The 20898-nt window shown below is 32.7% G+C and overlaps 1 protein-coding gene across 7 annotated transcripts in view; it reads left to right on the top strand.

Annotated features, from left to right (window-relative positions):
- Positions 1–20898, top strand: part of Dmxl1 (Dmx like 1) — a 163450-nt gene that overhangs the window by 89321 nt on the left and 53231 nt on the right. For 5 of the 7 annotated variants that reach the window (XR_005728517.2, XM_040273548.2, XM_040273549.2 and 2 more), the window contains exons 27-30: positions 7331–7458; positions 7933–8181; positions 8523–8636; positions 17320–17498. Coding sequence is in view for 6 of the 7 variants with exons in the window: in XM_040273548.2 (XP_040129482.1) it covers positions 7331–7458; positions 7933–8181; positions 8523–8636; positions 17320–17498 (670 nt within the window). In the remaining variant the exon portion in view is untranslated. The remainder of the gene's footprint in view (positions 1–7330; positions 7459–7932; positions 8182–8522; positions 8637–17319; positions 17499–20898) is intronic. The other 2 variants (XM_005338537.5, XM_005338536.5) reach the window with 1 other exon arrangement.

Below are 20898 nucleotides of genomic sequence, written 5' to 3'. Positions count from 1 at the left end.
ATTTTATCAAATGCTTTTTTTGCATCTATTGATATGATCATATGGTTCTTATCTTTAAATCTATTGATGTGATGGATTACATTTATTGATTTCCAATTTCCATATGTTGAACCAACTTTGCATCCCGGGGATGAATCCCACTTGATCATAGTGCACAATCTTTTTGATAGGTTTTTGTATTCGATTTGCCAGAATTTTATTGAGGATTTTTGCATCTATATTCATTAGAGATATTAGTCTGAAGTTTTCTTTCTTTGATGTGTCTTTTTCTGGTTTTGGAATCAGGGTGATATTGGCCTCGTAGAATGAATTTCGAAGTACTCGCTCTTTTTCTATTTCCTGAAATAGATTGTAGAGTATTGGAATTAGTTCTTCTTCAAAGGTGTTATAAAACTCTGCTGTATATCCGTCTGGTCCTGGGCTTTTCTTGGTTGGTAATCTTTTGATGGCTTCTTCTTTTTCCTTGCTTGATATTGGTCTGTTTAAGTTGTATATATCTTCCTGATTCAATCTGAGCAGATCATATGACTTAAGGAATTTATCGATGCCTTCACTATCTTCTATTTTATTAGAGTATAACGTTTCAAAATAATCTTCTATATTTCTGTAGTGTCTGTTGTTATATTGCCTTTTTCATCCCATATGCTAATAATTTGGGTTCTCTCTCATCTTCTCTTCATTAGCATGGCTAAGCGTGTGTCAATCTTGTTTATTTTTTTAAAGAACCAACTTTTAGTTTTGTCAGTTTTTTCAATTGTTTCTTTTGTTTTGATTTCATTGATTTCAGCTCTGATTTTAATTATTTCTTGCCTTCTACTGCATTTGCTGTAGAAGCTTTTCTAGGGCTTGAGATGTAGTGGGAGGTCATTTATTTGTTGGCTTTTTATTCTTGTAAGGAATGAACTCCATACAATGAATTTTCCTCTTGCTTTCATAGTGTCCCAGAGATTTTGATATGTTGTGTCTGAGTTTTCATTTGCCTCTAAGATTTTTTTAATTTCCTCCTTGATGTCTTCTGTAACCCATTGTTCATTCAGTAGCATATTGTTCATTCTTCATGTGATGTAGGAATTTTTCTTCTTTATTTTATTGTTGATTTCCAATTTCATTTCATTATAATTAGATAAAATGCATGGTAGTATCTCTACTTCTTTGTATTTGCTAAGAGTTGTCCTGTGACATAATACATGGTCTATTTTTGAGAAGGATCCATGTGCTACTGAGAAAAAAGTGTATCTGCTTGATGTTGGTTGATATATTCTATATATGTCAATTAAGTCTAACTTATTACTTGTGTTATTAAGTTCTATAGTTTCTTTATTCAACTTTTGTTTGGAAAATCTGTCCAGTGGTGAGAGAGGTGTGTTAAAATCACCCATGATTATTGTGTTGTGGTCTATTTGTCTCTTGAACATTTAGGGTTACTATTGAGATATGGTTTGTATTTACATCCATATTTGTTTGTTTTTATTTAACTTGATTTGTTTTTCCTCTTTGATTAATTTTTCCTTTACTGTACTACCTCCCACTGTTTGTTTTCATTGTTATTTTTCATTTCCTCTTCATGTATTGTTTTGCCAAGAATGTTTTGAAACGCCGGTTTTTTAGCTGCAAATTCTTTTAATTTTTGTTTATCGTGGAAGGTTTTTATTTCATCTTCAAACCTGAAGCTTAAGTTTGCTGGATACAAGATTCTTGGTTGAAACCCATTATCTTTCAGCATTTGAAATATGTTGTTCCAAGATCTTCTAGCTTTCAGAGTCTGTGTTGAAAGATCAGCCACTAACCTATATGGTTACCCCTAAATGTAATCTGCTTCCTTTCTCTTGTGGCTTTTGAAATTCTCTCTTTGTTCTATATGTTGGGCATCTTCTTGGTGTGGATCTCTTGTGATTTTGCGTATTAGGCTTCCTGTAGGCTTCTAGGATTTGGATTTCTGTTTCATTCTTCATGTCTGGGAAGTTTTCTAGTATTATTTCATTGAACAGATTGCTCATTCCTTTGTTTTGGACCTCTATACCTTCTTGTATCCCAATAACTCTTAAATTTGGTCTCTTTATGCTATCTCATATTTCTCGGATATTCTGCTCATGGTTTCTTATCAGTCTCACTGTACTGTCTACACTCTTTTCAAGATAGTATACTTTGTTGTCTCATGTTCTGTCTTCTAAATGTTCTACTCTGCTGGTCATACTCTCATTTGAGTTTTTAATTTGGTTTATTATTTTCCTCATTTCCAGGATTTCTGTTTGTTTTTGTTATAACCTCTATCTCCCTGTAGAGTTGATCTTTTGCTTTTTGCTTCTCGGATTTGTTTATGTAATTCGTTGTCAAAGTAATCTTTCATTGTCTGCATTTGCTGCATAAAGTCTTCCTTGAGACTCCAGATCATCTGAACCATGTATATCCTGAAATCTTTATCTGACATTCCTTCTGCTGCAAATGTTACCTTCTCTAATGTTGAATTGTCGTGCATCATTTGTGTTCCTTTCTTTCCTTGTCTTTTCATACTGCTCACATTTCTTTCCAGCTCTGTGTGACTGTTGTGTTAATGTTTTTTCCCCTATATATTTATATTGCTCTTATATAGTTCCAAAATCTCTCTGTTCAGCTGCAGAACCGCACTGGTAGCCACACCCACTGATAGATGGCAAGTAAGGTTTTCCAAGATGGATTCCGTCTGTTTCCCGCGTAGGGTTTTTGGTGAGGTGGGGGGTGTTGGGGTGACCTTGTGCTGTATTCAGAGCTCGGTCTGGTGATCCCAAGCAAAGCCTCTGCGTTCTGCGCCGCCCCACCTTCCGTCTGCACAGGACCCCCAGAAGTTTCTTAAGCTATTTTTGTCTTCCCCCTAACCCTTTTTTGCTGCCCCGATTGGATAATTTTTAGTAATTTGTTTTCAAGGTCACCAATCCTTCCTTCTGCTTGATCTAGCCTCATGTAGAATCCTTGTATTTAATTTTTCAGCTCAGGTATAATATTTTTCATATCAGTGATTTCTCTTTGGTTCTTTTTAATATTTTGTATTTTTTCAGGTTCTTCTTGCTTTGCTTTCTTGAGCTCTGAATATCTTTATAGTAAAATTTTTAAAATTTATTTTGAATTATTTGTTTTTGATTCTCTGTTGCATAAATAAAAAATTTATTTAGGTTGGTTGCTGAGAGTTTATTTAGTTGTTTTGTTTGGAATATATTCCCCTGGCTTTTTTTTTTTTTTTTAATTTTCCTTGAATCTCTATCTTGCTTTCTATGCATTTCATGTTGCAGCATCATCTTGGTGTACCGGCCTCATACAGGAGAGGTTTTTACCAATCCGATTGGCCAGAGATTTTAAGATGCCTCTCAAGTTGTTGTGTCTGTCCAGACCACTCTTTGTTTTTGGAAGCATCCTGGTGCTGAGGACATGCCATGTCTTGTTGATATTCTGAACGTGATATAATCACAGCCAGAGTTTTTAACTAGTGTAGAAAGGTTTGGTGTTTTGTTACAGTGCTTTCTGTCTTCACAGTGAAGCTGAGTATGGTTATATGTCCATCTCTTTCTTTGCATTAAGATGGGGAGAAGGGCCAGGCATGTTGGCACATGCCTGTAATCCCAGCGGCTTCGGAGGTGGAAGCAGGAGATCAGGAATTCAAAGTCAGCCTCAGCAAAAGCAGGGCGCTAAGCAATTCAGTGAGATCCTGTCTCTAAATAAAATACAGAATAGGGCTGGAAATGTGGCTAACTTGTTGAATTCCTCTGAGTTCAATAGCTGGTATCAAAAAAAACGAAATATATATATATATGGAGAGGAGCTGGGGCTCAGCAATAGAGCACTTGCCTAGCACATATGAAGTACTGTGTTCGATCCTCAGCACAAAATAAAAATAAAGAAACAAAATAAAGGTATCATGTCCATCTACAACTAAAAATATATATGTATTTTTTAAAAGATGGGAGAAGATCTGTGGCAGTTGCCTGTAGTTACTATTAGGCCTGAACCTTCTGATCCTGGACGTATAACTGCTAAAATTATACCCATTATGTGACTTCCTTGTTGTTTTTCTGTGGTCTTGAGTCACTCAGGATTGCCAATTCCTCTTGACTTCAAGTCTAGGTTGTTAAAGAGACAATTCCTTAGGTGGGCAATGTGGATGTTGTGGTACTTGGTGAATGACCACACTCATTGCAGAAAGCAAGTAGGCCTGGATTTATTTCTGGGAGAGGTCTTCTGTAATGGCTAAGCTTTGGTCCCAGCTACCAAAAGCCTACTTAGTTTGTTTGCCTTATTAGTATCCCATACAAAGTTAGCTAGAAACTAGGCCATAAAGTAACTAACCACAGCAATTATGTGCTATATGCCTCTTTCAGAGAGAAAATTAGAGCCTCACTTTCCTGCCCTTATTCTGCTCTGTTCCTAGGGTGTGCAGCCCTAGGAAGTGCTTAGACTCCCCTTAAGAACTAGCTCCTTGGGCTGGGGATGTGGCTCAAGAGGTAGCGCGCTTGCCTAGCATGCATGCGGCCCGGGTTCAATCCTCAGCACCATATATAAAGATGTTGTGTCCGCCGAAAACTAAAAAATAAATATGAAAAAAATTCTCTTTCTCTCTCTTTATTTAAAAAACAAAACAAAACAAAACAAAAACAAAAAAACCTAGCTACTTGTTCTGCAATCAAGGAATACTATTGTATGTATAGACCCTTCTAGTCCCAGAGCTACCAAGTTTAGGATGGTGTCCTTTCGTTCATAGTTTTTAAAATTGGGATTTTCAATGTGTGTACCAAATTTCCTTTGGAAAAGAAACACGATGTTACCTTGTTTTAAGCTCCTTTTCTGCACTGTACCAGGGGCATGAAGGTGTTTACATGCCCATATAAAAAAAAAAAATGCCACCTTTCCTATAGACTATAGAGATGTGTATTTTATTCCCTTCTCCTTCCAGAACTGGAGAGATTTAGAATGTGGTTCCTTAGGTGGATATTGTGAGAGTTAGGGCATTTTATGTATACAGTCTTCTTCTAGACTGTCAGTGGGTTAATAATTGACTTTTTCTTCCACTCCTCAGTGCAAGTCAATTAAAAGCAGAAAGCAGCCAGATGTAGTGGCACCTGCCTGTAATTCTAGTGTTTTAGATAGAAGTATTACAAGTTTCAAGCTAGCCTAGGCAACGTAGACCCTGTCTCAAAATAAAAAATAAAAAGGGCTGCATATACATATGCTCAATGGTATAAACCCCTGGGTCCAATCCCCAATACTGTGTTTTTTAAAAAAGGGGGAAAAAAGCCAGAATTCAATAAGTGCTGCAGGGGTGTTTTGTACATTTTTTTGAAAGATGGAGAGGGAGAAACCTCTTCTCTGTACTGCTCCCAGGAGGGTGAAGTCCTAGTTTCGGCTTTTGTACCTGAATAAAACCCTACTTATTTTTCTGGGTTCTAGAAAGATCTTGTTTATCTAGTCTTCTCCTGCTCCCATAGTTGATGAAGTAAGAAATCATGGAGATTCTTAGGATTATAGCATTATATGTGAAGTCTAGACTCTCTTCTCCACCGGAGAATACTTGGTGTTGGACATTCCTTTCCCAATTTTATGGTGTAGTTCCCCGGGGTAAGACCTGAGTGTGCCTTGGCTTTCCCCACATGTTTGATATGGAGATTTTTTGAGTTGTCCAGTGGTTGGAAGTCTCTCCACTGATTTCTGACTTTCTCTTAGGGAGAATTGATTGATTGATAGGTGCTTATTTTGTGTTTCCAAGGGTAGAAGGAGAATCAGGAGTTTCCTATTCTGCCATATATGTGTTCCCTTTCAGTTTCTTACTGATTTTAATAATTGCTTCTAATTACATAATTTTTTAAAAATTTCTTTGAGTATTATATACTTTTCTTAATGTTCTGATAAGTAGGCTTCTGCAAGTGAAGTTTTTTTTTGTGAGTTTATATCTCAAATTCTATCACAGCCTTCCTTGATTTGGTTTTAGTTATCTGTTCATTTATGACTATGAATCCTACATATGTGGCCCCACTTAACTACTCTGGTTATATGTTCCCAAGATGACTTCTGGATTTCTTTGACCCTGATCCTCCAAAAGTTCATTTCTTGATATTGAATATGGTTTTGTTTTCATCAGCATATTTTTTTAAACATTTTTCAATTGTAGTTGGGCACAATACTTTTATTTATTTATTTATTTTTATGTTGTGTTAAGGATCGAACTCAGGGCCTCACATGTGCTAATAAGCCAGTGCTTCTACCACTGAGCTACAACCTCAGTCCTTCATCACCATATTTTTAATCTTTCTTTGTTTTTAGGGGACTATTGCAGGGCAATGGGGGATTGTTGTTGTCCCACTGTCATCTTGAAACTGGAAAGTAAAGCCAGAGAACTATTTACAAATGCATCAGAATATTATGACCAGTGAAATTTGTAAATCTGAACAGATTCTAGCCAATAACTTGCTATATTTAACTAATATATTTATTTAATGTATGACATAGGAATATCTAAATTATAGTTTCTGATATTTTTACAAATTTTTTGGGCCACTTTCTGTCACAATTATTTCATATTCTCAGATTGTAAGTTATTTTGTTCATTTATCTGTTCACTTAGTCTTAGGTTAAAATGTCATATCGAAGAAGCTTAACCTAAATCCCCAAATGTATGACATACTTCCCTCTTTTGCCTCCATAATGCTATATGCATAGTTTCATCTTTAAGAACAATATAACAAAATTAGTGTCTGTTTCCCCAACCAAAATGTAAGTTTCATGAGGACAGAAACTATTTTTTTATTATATGCCTGGTACTTAGTTTCAGTGCCTAATATAAGTTAGGTTAATCATTAAATATGAAATTGAACCTAAATTCACTTTATTTTCAGTCCAAAAAGCTTGTTTTATAGTTCTGTAGTTAGATTTGCTCCTGGTGCTCCACCATGAACTAATCTTTTCATTTTTATATGTTTTATGTTTTTTATTAATAAATAGACTTTAAAACTGTCAAATGATTTAGAAAATGTATATTTAAAAAAAAAGAAAATGTATATTTACACCTTAAAGGATATTTTATTTAGGAATATTTTTCTGTTTTTGTTTCTTTGTTTTTGCAGTGCTGGGAATTGAATAGGATCTCACACATACAAGGCAAGCACTCTGCCACTTAGTTACATCTCCCTCAATACAGCCCAGTACTTTCCTTTAATATAACACTAACCCAAAGAGTACACTACTTTTGTGTTACAGCAGTATAATAAATAAATATTAGTTGTATATAAGGTAACTTAGAAATTAGATCTAAAACTAGGAAACATTACATATATAATTCATCATAGATTTAAATGTTGTTTTCTTTTCTTAGTTCATTTCAAACAAACCAGTTTACTGGAATGGTGTATCAGACAGTACTGCTTCCTCATCGACATTCCTTGAGAACAGGAAGCTTAGATGAAGCAATAACTCCCAATACATCACCATCTCAGTGGCCAGGTATAAATAATTTGTATATGAATGAGTTCTTTCTGAGTCTTTTTAAATCAAATTTGGGTTGTTTTTGCCATATGATGATCATTGTTAAATTTTGCTAGAATTGACAACAGTTGATCATTCACTACTTATGACGAATTCTGCAGTTACTTAACATTAGTATTTCCTTGATCATTATACTGAAATAACTCAAGTCTTTTGTTATATTTTTTAAAAAATTTTGCTCTTCTCATAATATCAAAATTTATGCCATTGAATTTTTATTTCTGATATTTGACTCAGACTGCAGATTTTCAGTGTTTAAATATAATAGCCCAACATTTGTTTATTAACTATAACTTTTACTGGTTAAGAATCTAGTGAAGAAAATATTGAATCCTGATTTGGTATAATTTTTCAAGAATTAGAAAAAATACAGTTAATTTTTAACTTAAAAATTCATCATCAATGGCAGCTATGTTTGTTGTTTGTTCTTAGGAATAACTTGTCTAATTAGACTTTTGAATTCTTCTGGTGAGGAAGCCCAGTCGGGACTTACAATCTTGCTCTGTGAGATTCTCACAGCAGTATATCTTAGCCTCTTCATTCATGGCCTGGCAACACATTCTAGTAATGAACTATTTCGGATTGTGGCCCATCCCCTAAATGGAAAAATGTGGTCTGCTGTATTTGGTGGAGGTGCACATGTTCCCAGCAAAGAACAGGTGCACTCTAAAGCTTTACGCGGTGAGTTTTTAGTCTTTTTTCTTTGTTTTTTTAAGGCTGAAGTTTTATTTATTTATCAAAATGGTTACTTTGTCAAATGTAATTACATTTTAATTTACTCACAGAAAACTCTTATTAAATACCATTTCTTAAAGCTTGAGCAAAAAATTTTATGAGGAAAAGTGAATTAAAATCTCTGGTGCCATTTTCACTCTTTAAGATATTCCTGCACCAGTGATTAGAGTTATCAAATGCAATTTTATTAAGTCTTTTACTATTGAAACTTGATTTGTTTTGAAATATACTGTAACATTGGTTTTTGTTCTATCCCAAATACAGATTCTCTCTTCTTTCTTTGGCAGGAAGGCACTTTGCTGTGCCTAGTCCCCACCAGGTAGTGGTATTCTCCATGGAATGTGTGGGCTTTTCCAAAGCTCTTTCAGCCATCAGTTCTCATAGCCCTCCCAGTCTTGCAGGCAAGATATTAGCTTTAGAAATAGGCTTTTATGGTTCAGCTTGCTTTGTGTTGTTTTAGAGGGGTTGGTGTAGAGTGGAACAGTTTCATTTTGTTTGGCATTTTTGGAAAACTGAGAATTTTCCTTTAATCAAGCCATATTTTTGATTTAAAATAATGATTAGCATTTTACAAAACTGTTAACAGCTATTCTGCTTTCAAATTCTCCATTTTGGATATTTTATATCACTTAAACTTTAACATTTATAAATGTGTAAAAATAAAAAAAAACTCAATGCTAATCATGAGAAATCAGGCTATGGCTTGAAATGACTGGAAAAAGTTTCTAAATGAGGCTGCTTTTATTTATAATTCTTGCCATTAGGGTTTTGGATTTCTAAGTGTTTATAGTACCATGAAACATTAAATATTTTAAATAATTATATTCCCTTTTCATCTCTAATGTTAAAATTTTATATGTTACATTTATTTAAAATTTGAAACAGCAGACTTTCTCAATTTGAAAAGAATCTTCATAATGCTTTCTGACTTTTTTGTTTTTGTCATTTATTGACCCATAAATGATAACCTTGACTTTCAAATTATGAAAATTATAGGGTATAGATTTATGAATTAATATATATTTCTGGAAAGCCTGATTCATCCTATACTGGCATTGAATAAGTAAAAAAAAAAAATTGTTAATGATTTTCAAAATCTAAGCCCTACACACACATTTGAGAAGTTCAGCAAAATTATTTCTTTGAGTTTTAGTACACTTCTTTTCTACCATCTACATTCAACTTATACATGTACTTATGTGTATTTGTGGGCTTGCGTATTTATGTGTTCAAAGTCCACACAATTGAGAATTTGATGGGCTTCATTGCTTTAAGAATAAATTATTGCCAAAATCTACACCATGATTGATAAATTATGTCTTTCTCTCCCCGCTCCCCTATAATTTGTTGGTACTTGAGATTAAACCTCATGCTTGCTAAGCAAGTAGTCTATCACTGAACTACATCCCCAACACTTTTATTAGTTTATTTTAATACAAGGTTTCATAAGTTGCTCCGTTGACCTAAAACTTGTGATCTTCCTGCATCAGCCTTCCAAGTAACTGGAATTACAGGTGTGTGCCTCTGAACCCAGCTGCTAAAATTGTTTGAATGAAGCTAATATTAAAAGTTAGAAAAGTAGTTATTTTGTTAAATATTAAATAATTATTAATAGCATTCATTATGCTTCCCCAAAGCAGTTTCCACTAAATAGTGGTTCACATCATGATACAACAAAAAGTCCTGGTAGCCAAGATTCCACTTTGTCTTTTTAATTGGAATTTTTTTTTTTTTTTTTTTTTAGTTATTTAATTGGAATTTTTTTTTTTTCAGTTACTTAGTATTTTCTTCTTTCTAATTCAGGTTTCTTCTCCCCTCCCAACAAAAATAAATAAACAAATAAAAATGAAATCTCCCAAACCAAGCAAGGATTCTGTCCTTTATGAGATTAATACTTATAATAAAGAAAATTTATTTGTAAATTTAAACAAAAGTCTGTCAACATTTTTTCACTAAAGGGACCTTTTGGTTTCCCCCAAGTGTTATATGCCCTTGCAGCACAAAAGCAGCCCTATAAAGTATGTAAACAAATGAGTATGACTATCTTCCCTCTCCACAAAAAAAAATCTTTACAAAAATATGTTGTAATTTGAGCTCAGATTCTGGCTCAGTGGTAGAGTGCTCACTTAGCACATGCAAGGCACTGGGTTTGATCCTCAGCACCAAATAACATTAATAAATAAAATAAGGGTGCTATGTCCAAATATAACTAAAAAAAAATATTTAAAAAAATATGTTCTAGTTTGACAGCCCCTGCTTTAGAAGTAGAAGTAGTTTTTCAGTGCCTCATTGAAATAAAATACTTGCCTTCTTTGTTAAAAGAATTTCAGTTTTTAAGAACTAAAGTTATTGTTACTAGGCATGGAATGGACTTCACATTGAATCTCTTCCAAGTATTTGATGTAATTTCAAAATAGGACTTGTGCAATAGGACAAATAGCAACAGAGAATAATTCATAATCTTTACTACCATGGCCCCTAATTTCCTTTAACAAGTTCAGGATCCAATTCAGTTTTGGCTCTTTTAAACTTCTGAAAATATACAAGGTAAATGGCTTCTTCTCAGACCTCCTAGTATCTTGCCTGGTATTTATCTGCCTACCACACTTTGCTTCCTGCTCTGATCATTATTTTCTTTCTCTGGTCCATACCCTTTATCCTAAATTAAACTTTTTTCTTCTTCCTTTCCTCCTTAAGAACTTTAAATTTCAAATACAAATTTGGCATTTTCAAATGCAGGTTTATTTATTAAATTTACCTTTATATATTGAAATAATAAAAATTTTGTTTATCATATCTCTTTTCTGGTTTTTAAAAGAGTTATTTTCTGTTATTTCTGTTTTTTGTATCAGTTAGAAAGAAATTTCATATGAAATTCACCTTGAAAAAAACTTTCACAATCTATAGGAGTAAGATTTGTAGGTCTATTGATTTTAGTATAAAATAATTGGTAAATGAATTTGGTCTCTTTTTTTAATTTTCTGGAAAAAATCATTTAATACTCTAGTCTTATTAATATGAAATGTTAAAAAGGGATAAATTCTTGCTAAGGAATGTCCACATGTGTGTAAAAAAACAAAGAAAGAAAGAAAAATACATTCTCATTAACTATCAGGTCTCAGTTCCACCCATTTTTGCTATACAGGGATGTATGAAAAATCTTACTCAAAGTCCAGGTTGGTCCTTGTTTGACCACTTGGATTTATTTGTTTGCTTATAGGCAAAAATACTATTGCATAAATAATTTTTCAAATACCATTATAAATACCTTCATAATCTATATCCTACCATTAACTGAATCTCAAATAATAAAAAATATCAAGTGACCAGAAAGTATTTGCATCTGTTCAACATCTTGTTTTGGGAAACATGATAGCCAAATAAACATGTTTACTTAGTGGTAAGGCTGATTGTAGTCACACCCAGGTTTTGGTGTTCATCTGTCTTTGAGAACCCAGAAACTTATTTTAAATACAAGCAGTCATGCATATAACTGTAGGAGCACTTAAAGAAAACATGAATGATGTGATTTATCATTTTTTTTAACCAGGAGAAAAAAAAAAACATGTTTACCCATTAAAGGATAAAGCTAAAAAGACTTGTTGGAGCTAGTCAGAGAGAAGAAAGGGTAGGGAGGAAGGGAGAGGGAATAAGTTAAGAAGGGAGACAGTGATAGTGAAGGTAGTAATGGCAATTAGAAATAGCAGTTTTGTGAAGCAGATCTTGTAAAACCTATGGAGAGAGAATCTGACTGCTGAAAATCAAACAAGTCAAAAGACCAGCAGTAGGGATTTTCAGTATGAAGTAAAATTCTGAAATCTCAGTTTTTGAAGGCATTATTACATCCTGAAAACACACCAACACAACCCTGCAGCTGATAAATTTTAGATTATATGTAAGCAGCCCTGCTGGTATGGATTATTATAAAATATAATCTTGATATCCTAAGGGTCTCATTGCATTAAATAGTGATCAATATCCATTGTTGACCAAGAGGATGAAATAACATATTTAGAAAAGTGGTTCTGAATTTGGTCAAAATCAACATAAAATTTTGGGCTTTTAAATTTTATCAAATGAAAACTGACAAGTCTGGAATATTTCATTTTCCTAAAAATCCTATTAGTATCAAAGTATTGTGTATTGAAGATGAACTACTTGTTTAGAACCCCTAAACGTCTGTTTTCTAAAAAGTGTTTTCAAAAGCTTGGTACTAATACAAGAATTTGAAAGTCAGCATTTGTTTTTCCCTTCTAATATAAATTGTTTTCTTTGCAATAATGGTCTCATGAATTAAATTATTTTTTTTCTTTATGTGTCTGTCATAGACTTAATGCACCAATTATTTTAGAGACATAATATTTAAACACAAGCTTTGTAATTTAAGAAAATGATAAATTTTACTAGATTGTAGCTTGGCAGAGCAGAATTCTTAATGAAAATTTTAACATATAAATTAGTCTAAGCTTAAATCTTATTTTTGTGAATTTTAAATAATAAAATTAGATTTTTCTAACTAAACTGTATTACAGGTGATATGTATGTACATGGAGTTCTTAATAAGTTTGTCATATGGTTAATTATAAAGTAGAGCATTGGCTAAACAAATAGAAATTTTTAAAAAACATATTTTTGTTTTTGGATAACAGTTAGAAATCCATACTTTTGCTTTTTATTGCATACTGTAAAGCAAAACAAAATATCTTTCTTTTATTTTAATAATATTTATTGCATTGGTGATTATTTGCAATTAAAAGAATTGTAAATTGTCTTATAAATTTATAGTAATGACTTTTGTCTACAAAGTGAAAAATGAAATATAAAATGAATATTTTATTTGCAGTAAACATAGCGTAAGTTTTTTTTAACTATGAGGCTGCTAATGACAGGTATTCTAAAGACATTTTAAACTATATTTTTAGCATTTTATTATTTATGATAAATGTAGATCAGAAAATCCGTATTTTCTTTTTCCTGTAAAACTTGTATAAAGATAAAAGTTCAGTATTCAGTGATTATCACATATTATATTCTGTATTTCGTGATTATCACATGTTGCTGCTGTCATTCCTTTAGCAAAATAGCAAAATTTCTTGACCAGAAAGGTAAGACTTTATATTTAAAATTGGTATTTAAGATACAATTGAACAGGGCTGGGTTGTGGCTCAGTGGCAAGTGCTCAACTAGTATGTTTGAGGCACTGGGTTCGATCCTCAGTACCACATAAAACAGTAAACAAACAAAATAAAGGTATTGTGTCCATCTACAAATAAAAAAGAAATCTTTAAAAAAAATACAGACACACACACACACACACACATAAAATCAAACATGCCAACCACTTTTAAACTGGTGATTTATTATTAAGAACTGTTAAAAGATTGACAACAAAAGAATATGTAATTTTCCTAGGGAAAGGAGTACATTTTTTTGTTAGTGTCTCAAATGTATTTTGTGTGAGGGCTGTATAATACAAATTTAAGTTTAAAAAGCATTCCATTCATTAATTTTATAAAATTAGAGAAGACAAATTCTTATATAATATGAGTAGAGAAAGCACAAAGGTTGACTCTCTAGCAAATGCACAGTTCTAGACTTTTACAGAAATTTTACTCCTAAAACTAGATGACAAATCTAAGTTTTTGTATAACTTTAAACAAAAAGAAATACCTATCTTACCTAAACTTCATTTAATATTTCTGATGCTGAACATATTATCTTTCTCCCAACCTTGTTTTCTAATATTTTTGGCAGTCCCAACTCCTGCAGCAAAATGACTTTTATGTATTTCCTTCATTCTAATTGGGGAGTGAGGTGTACTGGGAATCAAATCCAAGGCCTTACATATGGCAGGCAAGTGCTCTACTACTGAGCTACATCCCTAGCCCTAATTCTATACATATATTTTTTTTCTTTAGTCTGATGTAAATTAAGATTAAAAAAAAAACATCAAATTTGCCACGTTAACTTTTTTATGTGTATGACCAGTAGTGTTAAATATATTCACATAGTTGTGAAACAGATCTTCAGAACTTTTTCATCTTGCAAAATCTGAAACTATATCCATTCAACAACTCTCCTTTTTGTCTTGCCCCTGAACTTTTATAATCACCTTCTTAGTTTCTGTTTCCAGAAATCTGTCTATCTTAGATAATGCATATAGTGTAATTATACAGCATTTTTCTTTTTGTGACTGGCTTATTTTATTTAGCATAACATCCTCAAGGTTTACCCATTTGTAGCATGTGACAGAATTTTCCTCCTTTTTAAGGCTGAGTAATATTCCACTGAATGTATAAGTTCCATTCAAATTTTCAATAAAATTTGTTGAGTTTGAGCTGAAATCTTACAGATAGAACAATATTGTGGCCCTTGGAGTGATTGAAAACTGAGTAATACTGTAGAACAGTGATCTCTGGACTTCTAATTACATAATCCTGTCCACAAAACATTACTGAGCAATCCCCTAATATATGCATATTTATATGTCGTATTATTGGTCTGATATGAAACACTGACAAAATATTTTTTTCCTCATTTTAACACTTCAAGATACAAGGTAATGTACATGTAATGATTCTGGGAAAATCCTGAGACTCAAACAAGCTTTCTAATATCTGGATAGTATCATATGTTAGACTTTTTTTTTTTTAATGTCATTAACCTTATTCTTTGGAGATGGAAGAATACCTTTAATTCACTGCTTCTTTAATCTTTTCTGTTTTGAAATCTTTGAAGTTTACTTGTAAAAGTGTTATACATTTAATTTTGAGGATTTGTTTTTATACTTAATTTGTGTTCATATACATTTATACTTACCTTTTTTACCTAAAGTGCCCCAGTGATAAAAAAAAAAGTGAATATATACCTGAGATTGAGGATTTAGACTGATTTGTTTTGTTGAAAGCAAGGAATGAATATGAAATCTATTTTATCTTAAACTTTAACTACATGACATTTATATTGTCTATACCTGTATTTCTCTCAACATAAAATATTTTCAACCATCAGTTAAGTAATTTACCTTCTCCCAATCTATCAGGGCTATATTTGAAGGTCCAGGATGATATGCCCCCTGAAGTTTAATTTACCTCTCACACTCAGTAGGATTTGATTGAAAAGTAGAGAGTGAGATGGTTCTGCTGATTAAGTTCAGTTTTTAAAGAAACAATATTTGAATGTATAGTCAGAATATTAATTTCATTGTGTCTGTTTTACAATAGTAAACTGAAATTAAAAATATTGACAATAACTTTCCTATTACGTTTGAATTTTAATCACAGTAATATATGTGTGTTAGTGAATCAAGTAGTACAATAGAACTTATTACAAAAAGCAGCATTATCATTCTTATTTGTCTAATACTTCTCATTCCCATTCCTTGAGGAATCTTTCCTTAGACATAGCCTCTTAATCATTTCTCCATTTCTGTTTTGAGGTTTTTTAAGAGTTTCTTTTACTCTGAAAAAACCTCAAAACAGTTCTAAGAAAAACAGTATAGAATGTGCTGAGGGTAAAAAAAGTTTCGTAAGGGAAGGAAGGTATATTAGTCTCCATAGTCTATAATCATAACATGAAAGCCTGCTTTTGGAACTACTTTCTATGTACAAAAGCAACTGAGAAATGCACTTTTTAAATTTATGTCAGAACTTTTCTTAGTTGTCTGACATTTCCTCATGTATGCCGTCATTTTTCTTTAGCCACTTTTTAACCTCTCCATCCCCGTTATAATTCATAAACTCTACATACAGGTTCCTCTTCAGTTTTGTTTTTAGGATGTGTGTTAGTAGGTATATTGGAAACTTGATTTTGATTATCAGATATTAAGAACAAAAGAAAAATTTACACATTTAATATGATAAGTATTTTTAAAGTAATTTGAAAGATTAAGTAATAATGATACCACTATTTATATTCTTAGAATACTAACATTTTTAAAAATCTTTCTTGTTTTCTGAAATAACCAAATTACTGTACTAAACTCAGAGCTTGACTGTAGCTTGATATATTTGCATGTGCATGCTGTGTCTGCAAGCTGAGTAGCTTTAAAAAATAAAACATTGTATTACAGTACGGATTTTATATCCCTGTTGGGAGGTAAGTTAAATCTCATTGGAACCATTGAAGAATATTGGTATGCCTGTAATGTGAGTTATTTGCTATATGTTACAAAATACTTGATTCCCTACAGGTTATTTGCGGCTTGTGTTGGGGATTGAACTCAAGGCCTCTTGCATGCTAGGCAAGAGTTCCACCACTGAGCTATACCCCTGGCTGGGCAGTTTGCCTCTTATGACTTAGTGTTGATTAAAAATTTGTCAAGACTTTTTTAATGCTAATGTCTTTAGGGTTCTAGAGTAGAATACTTACTAATTATGAAGAATGTTCAGAAAGTAAAACAGTAAAGATTGTATTTTCTCTTTATTCTTTGTATTTCCATTGACTAGAAAATTCCATCTCTGAACCATTTCCAATGGTGTGAAACAGTTTAAATAAGTAATCATGATACTCAAATTTTTAATTTTTTAGTGAAAAATGTAGTTTTATATTAGATTTAATTCCAAGTGATTATTGAAGATCTCAAAAATGAATTGTTCCCTTTAATTAATATTGACATTACATCATGTGCTTTAAAAAACAAAGTTGTGGCTGGGGAGCGTGGTAGTTCAATAGTAGAGCATGTGCTTAGCATGCATGGGACCCTGGATTCAATCCCCAGAAAGCCACCCACTTCATTCCCCTGACACACACCAAAAAACAAAAAACCTCCAAGTAGATGGGTATAGTAAATTTCCTTCCATGTTTATAGATAAATTGTGGACCTGTTTACAAACAGACATTATATCCTATTATCCTATATATACAGTTGATAAGTCAGCATTCAAAGAATTTAGATAAAAGCAGAGGTTTCTATACAAAGAGTTTTTTGGCTCACTTCCCTTACCTATTTTCTTATCTGCTCTATACTTTCATAATCATATCTTGGTGTTTTTGGTATATGCTTATTTGTAGTTCACCTAGTTACTTAGGTGAAATAACTACAATGAAAATAGTACTTACTTTAATAATACTTTTTCTTCTTAGTTTCTTCACTAGTTGAAGAAGGAGAAAAACAGAACAAACGTTTTAGGCCATCAAAAATATCTTGCAGAGAATCTGCCCCACTGACCTCCTCCTCACCACCGGTAAGCCAGGAGTCATTGACAGTCAAAGAGAAGTTCATCCCACCTGAACTCAGTATCTGGGACTATTTCATTGCCAAGGTAATAAAAGTACTGTCTAGATCAATAATTACATGATGAAATGGAAATAAAGGTGTTTAAAATAAGTGTACTTGTTGGCGCTTCCAGATATCTTTCTACAGTACTTTAGAAGATCTTTTTTTTTTTTTTTTTTGTATCAGGCTACATTTAAAAAAAATGCTAAAATACTTATTATAATGTTTGTTTTATCTATGTGTGTTTGTGTATAAATAAGTTTGAAGGTGGTTTTTCATAAATTATGATTTCAGTATTTTAAATAAAGTTGTTAAATAAAAAGAACTTAGTTAACACTTCATTGTTAATGTGATTGACAGGGAATTAAGGACAAAGATCACGAGAAGTGCCCTGATCATCTATCATCATGCTCATTCTTTTCTTTTTTTTCCCCAGTGCTGGGGATCAAACCCAGGGTCTCCTTCATGCTAGGCAAGTGCTCTACCACTAAGATATATCCCTAGCTCCTCATTCTTTTTTAATACTATAGACAGTCCCATGTTGTTTTGATAGATACAAATTTCAGCACCAGTGTTGAGCTGAATAACATTACCTCAATAGCATGATTCAAATTTAATTTACAGTAGTATGAATAAATGAGAATAATTGCATGAAGAATAAATTCTCCTGTTATCTCTTTATTTCACCGAATAGTATGTAAATAACAGAAAAATCTCATGATCAGAAAACAGTCAATTCAATTCTTTTGAATTTTGTCTGTGATTAATCATTTAACACTATTGTTCAGTTCACACATAGCACAGTATGTAGTTGTTTTTTTTGGTCTCCCAAGATAAACTCAGTGATATTTTACAAAATTAGATAACAAAGAGGGAACTGATCAACTGAAATGAAAGTGAAACAAACAAACAAAAAAGAGTAATAGTGCTGAGAATAAAATTCAAATTCAACATAAATGGAATTATAGAAAATATAAATAGGGGGGCTGGAGTTGTGCCTCAGCAGTAGAGCGCTCGGCTAGCATGTGCAAGGCGCTGGGTTTGATCCTCAGAACCACAGAAAAATAAATAAAATAAAGGCATTGTGTCCAACTACAACTAAAAAAAATATTATAAAAGGAAAGTCAAGAAAATAAAACTGGAAATGTTGACATTGCTGCCATTTGAAAGAGTGCAGATATACAGACAGGAATTTAGTGAGGATAAACTTATAAATATAGGAAGTTGTGAGGAAGGATGAAAATGTTCCAAAGATAGTAGTGTTGACAAAAATAAATAAACCAACCAACAACAAACCCCTCCACATTAAAGAGATATATAACATTAAAAGTAGAAAGAGTAAAATACTAGAAGCTGACACAAACTTATAAATTATATGACAATTTCTAAAGTATAGAAAAGATGGTTGCTTTATAAGTTATAGAGTTAGAAGAAGGCAAACACTATTCAAACTATACTATATATATCCTTGGGAAGCTTTTTACATATGAAACACTTCTTAATATTTGTAATATTTAAATTATAATTTACTTAATGCTTTCCTATTTTATAAAATGTTTTTTATACATTTATACCCAACAGTAAGAACTTTTAGTGTTTTGACAAATATTTTTAAAGGTCACAGAACACTTGTGATTATTGCCATTGATTTTTTTTTTTAAAGAGAGAGAGAGAATTTTTAATACTTATTTTTTAGTTTTTCGGCGGACACAACATCTTTGTTTGTATGTGGTGCTGAGGATCGAACCGGGGCCGCACACATGCCAGGCGAGCGTGCTACCGCTTGAGCCACATCCTCAGCCTCCTCATTGATTTTTAATATGTATTGTATGATTTCTGTTTGCATAATCTCTGTCACCCCTAACCTGGATACTGGGGATTGAACCCAGGGGCCTTCTACCACTGAGTTACACCCCCAGCCCTTTAAAAAATTATTTATTTTGATACAAGGTCTCACTAAGTTTGGAGGCTGGCCTCAAACTTGTGATTTTCCTACCTCAGTCTGCCAACTAACTGGGATTATAGTTGTATACTACCACACCCAGCATATTGTACTGTGTTTCTGTACAAAGCAAGGACTACCTACCTTCTACCTTTCATCTGATTAGACAAATTCTTCATGTCTTAAACTTCTAGATGTTCTTTTTACTGCCTTGTATTAATTGCATCTGACTATTCTCGGATGAAAATAAGCCCAGGCCACAAAACCTTTGATTTTATTTTATTTTTTTATAGCCAACATGATTCATGATTCAGGTAATGAAAGGAGTGTTTGCCTCTTTGTTCTTCATTGCCTTTTGAAGAGTCATTTGTTCATTGAACAAATGTTTAGAAAGCATTTTATCTGTGAATGTCTTTATTTCATTTTGAATTTTGAAAGATACAGGATTATATTTAGCAAGACTTAAATACTATCTTATTCCTGGATTTTCTTGTTAAATTTATGGCTGATCTGCCCTGTTCCAGTCAATGTTGCAACCAAAGGCTAGTTGAGATGTTAATCGTCCCTAATTATTTGAGTCTGAGGTATCTGTTGTTTTTGATAATGCCCATGGACATGAAATTTTAAAGCTAACCCCGTCTTGAGATGAAAAAGGAGTGGCTCCACCAACATGCCAGATTCTCTTGGTTTTATTCAGATTCAGTAGATTTTCTTAAATCTTCTGTGTACTATGTGCATTTGGTCAATTTGCTGTGCTTGTTTTTGAAAACTTCCTTACTCAGCTATTCCAGAAGTTCCACCCTGCATGCTGTGTTGCATTTCCCTCAAGCCAATAACTTTTTAAACTTCCTATATCTCCTATTCCATTCTCTCCTTGCTATCTCCCACCCACCCCAGATGGTGCTGAAGATTGAACCCAGGGCCTCAGAAGTTCAAGTTAGGCAGGTGTTGTATGACTAACCTAACTCTCTAGTTCCTCACTCATAATTTGCATCACTTTATAAGTAGTTGAGAACCATGCAATCAAACTACACTGGTTTACCATCTTTTCTTTTCTCCTGTTATGATGGAGGTAGAGTCCTTCCTATCAAAGACCATTTCCTCCAGTTTTGTTCTGAATCCTATTCTTTTTTCCTCTGTTCTCACATCTTCAGTACTTCTGTTCTTTATTGGCTCTTTAACCATCAGAATTATGCTATAGTATCTATACTTCCAAACACCTACTTCGACCCTAACACTTTTTCTGCTACTTTGCCACTTTCTAAAACAACATACATATTTTCTTTTCTACTGCCTTACATTATTTCCTTTTTGTAATAACTCATTGTATGCTTTCAATCCAGTTACCACATTGAAACTATTTTTGTTGACTGGCAGGTGACATCCATGTGAAATAGAACAAATTTTTTTCATTATCATTTTATCTGACTTATTATTATTAGCGACATTTAACCAACTTACCACTTGCTCTTTAGAAATTCTTCTTTCCCATTGCCTTGAAGTC

This window comes from Ictidomys tridecemlineatus, chromosome 1, assembly GCF_052094955.1.
Source record: "Ictidomys tridecemlineatus isolate mIctTri1 chromosome 1, mIctTri1.hap1, whole genome shotgun sequence".
NCBI classification, from domain to species: Eukaryota; Metazoa; Chordata; class Mammalia; order Rodentia; family Sciuridae; genus Ictidomys; species Ictidomys tridecemlineatus.
This window is presented reverse-complemented; position numbering and strand designations above follow the sequence as displayed.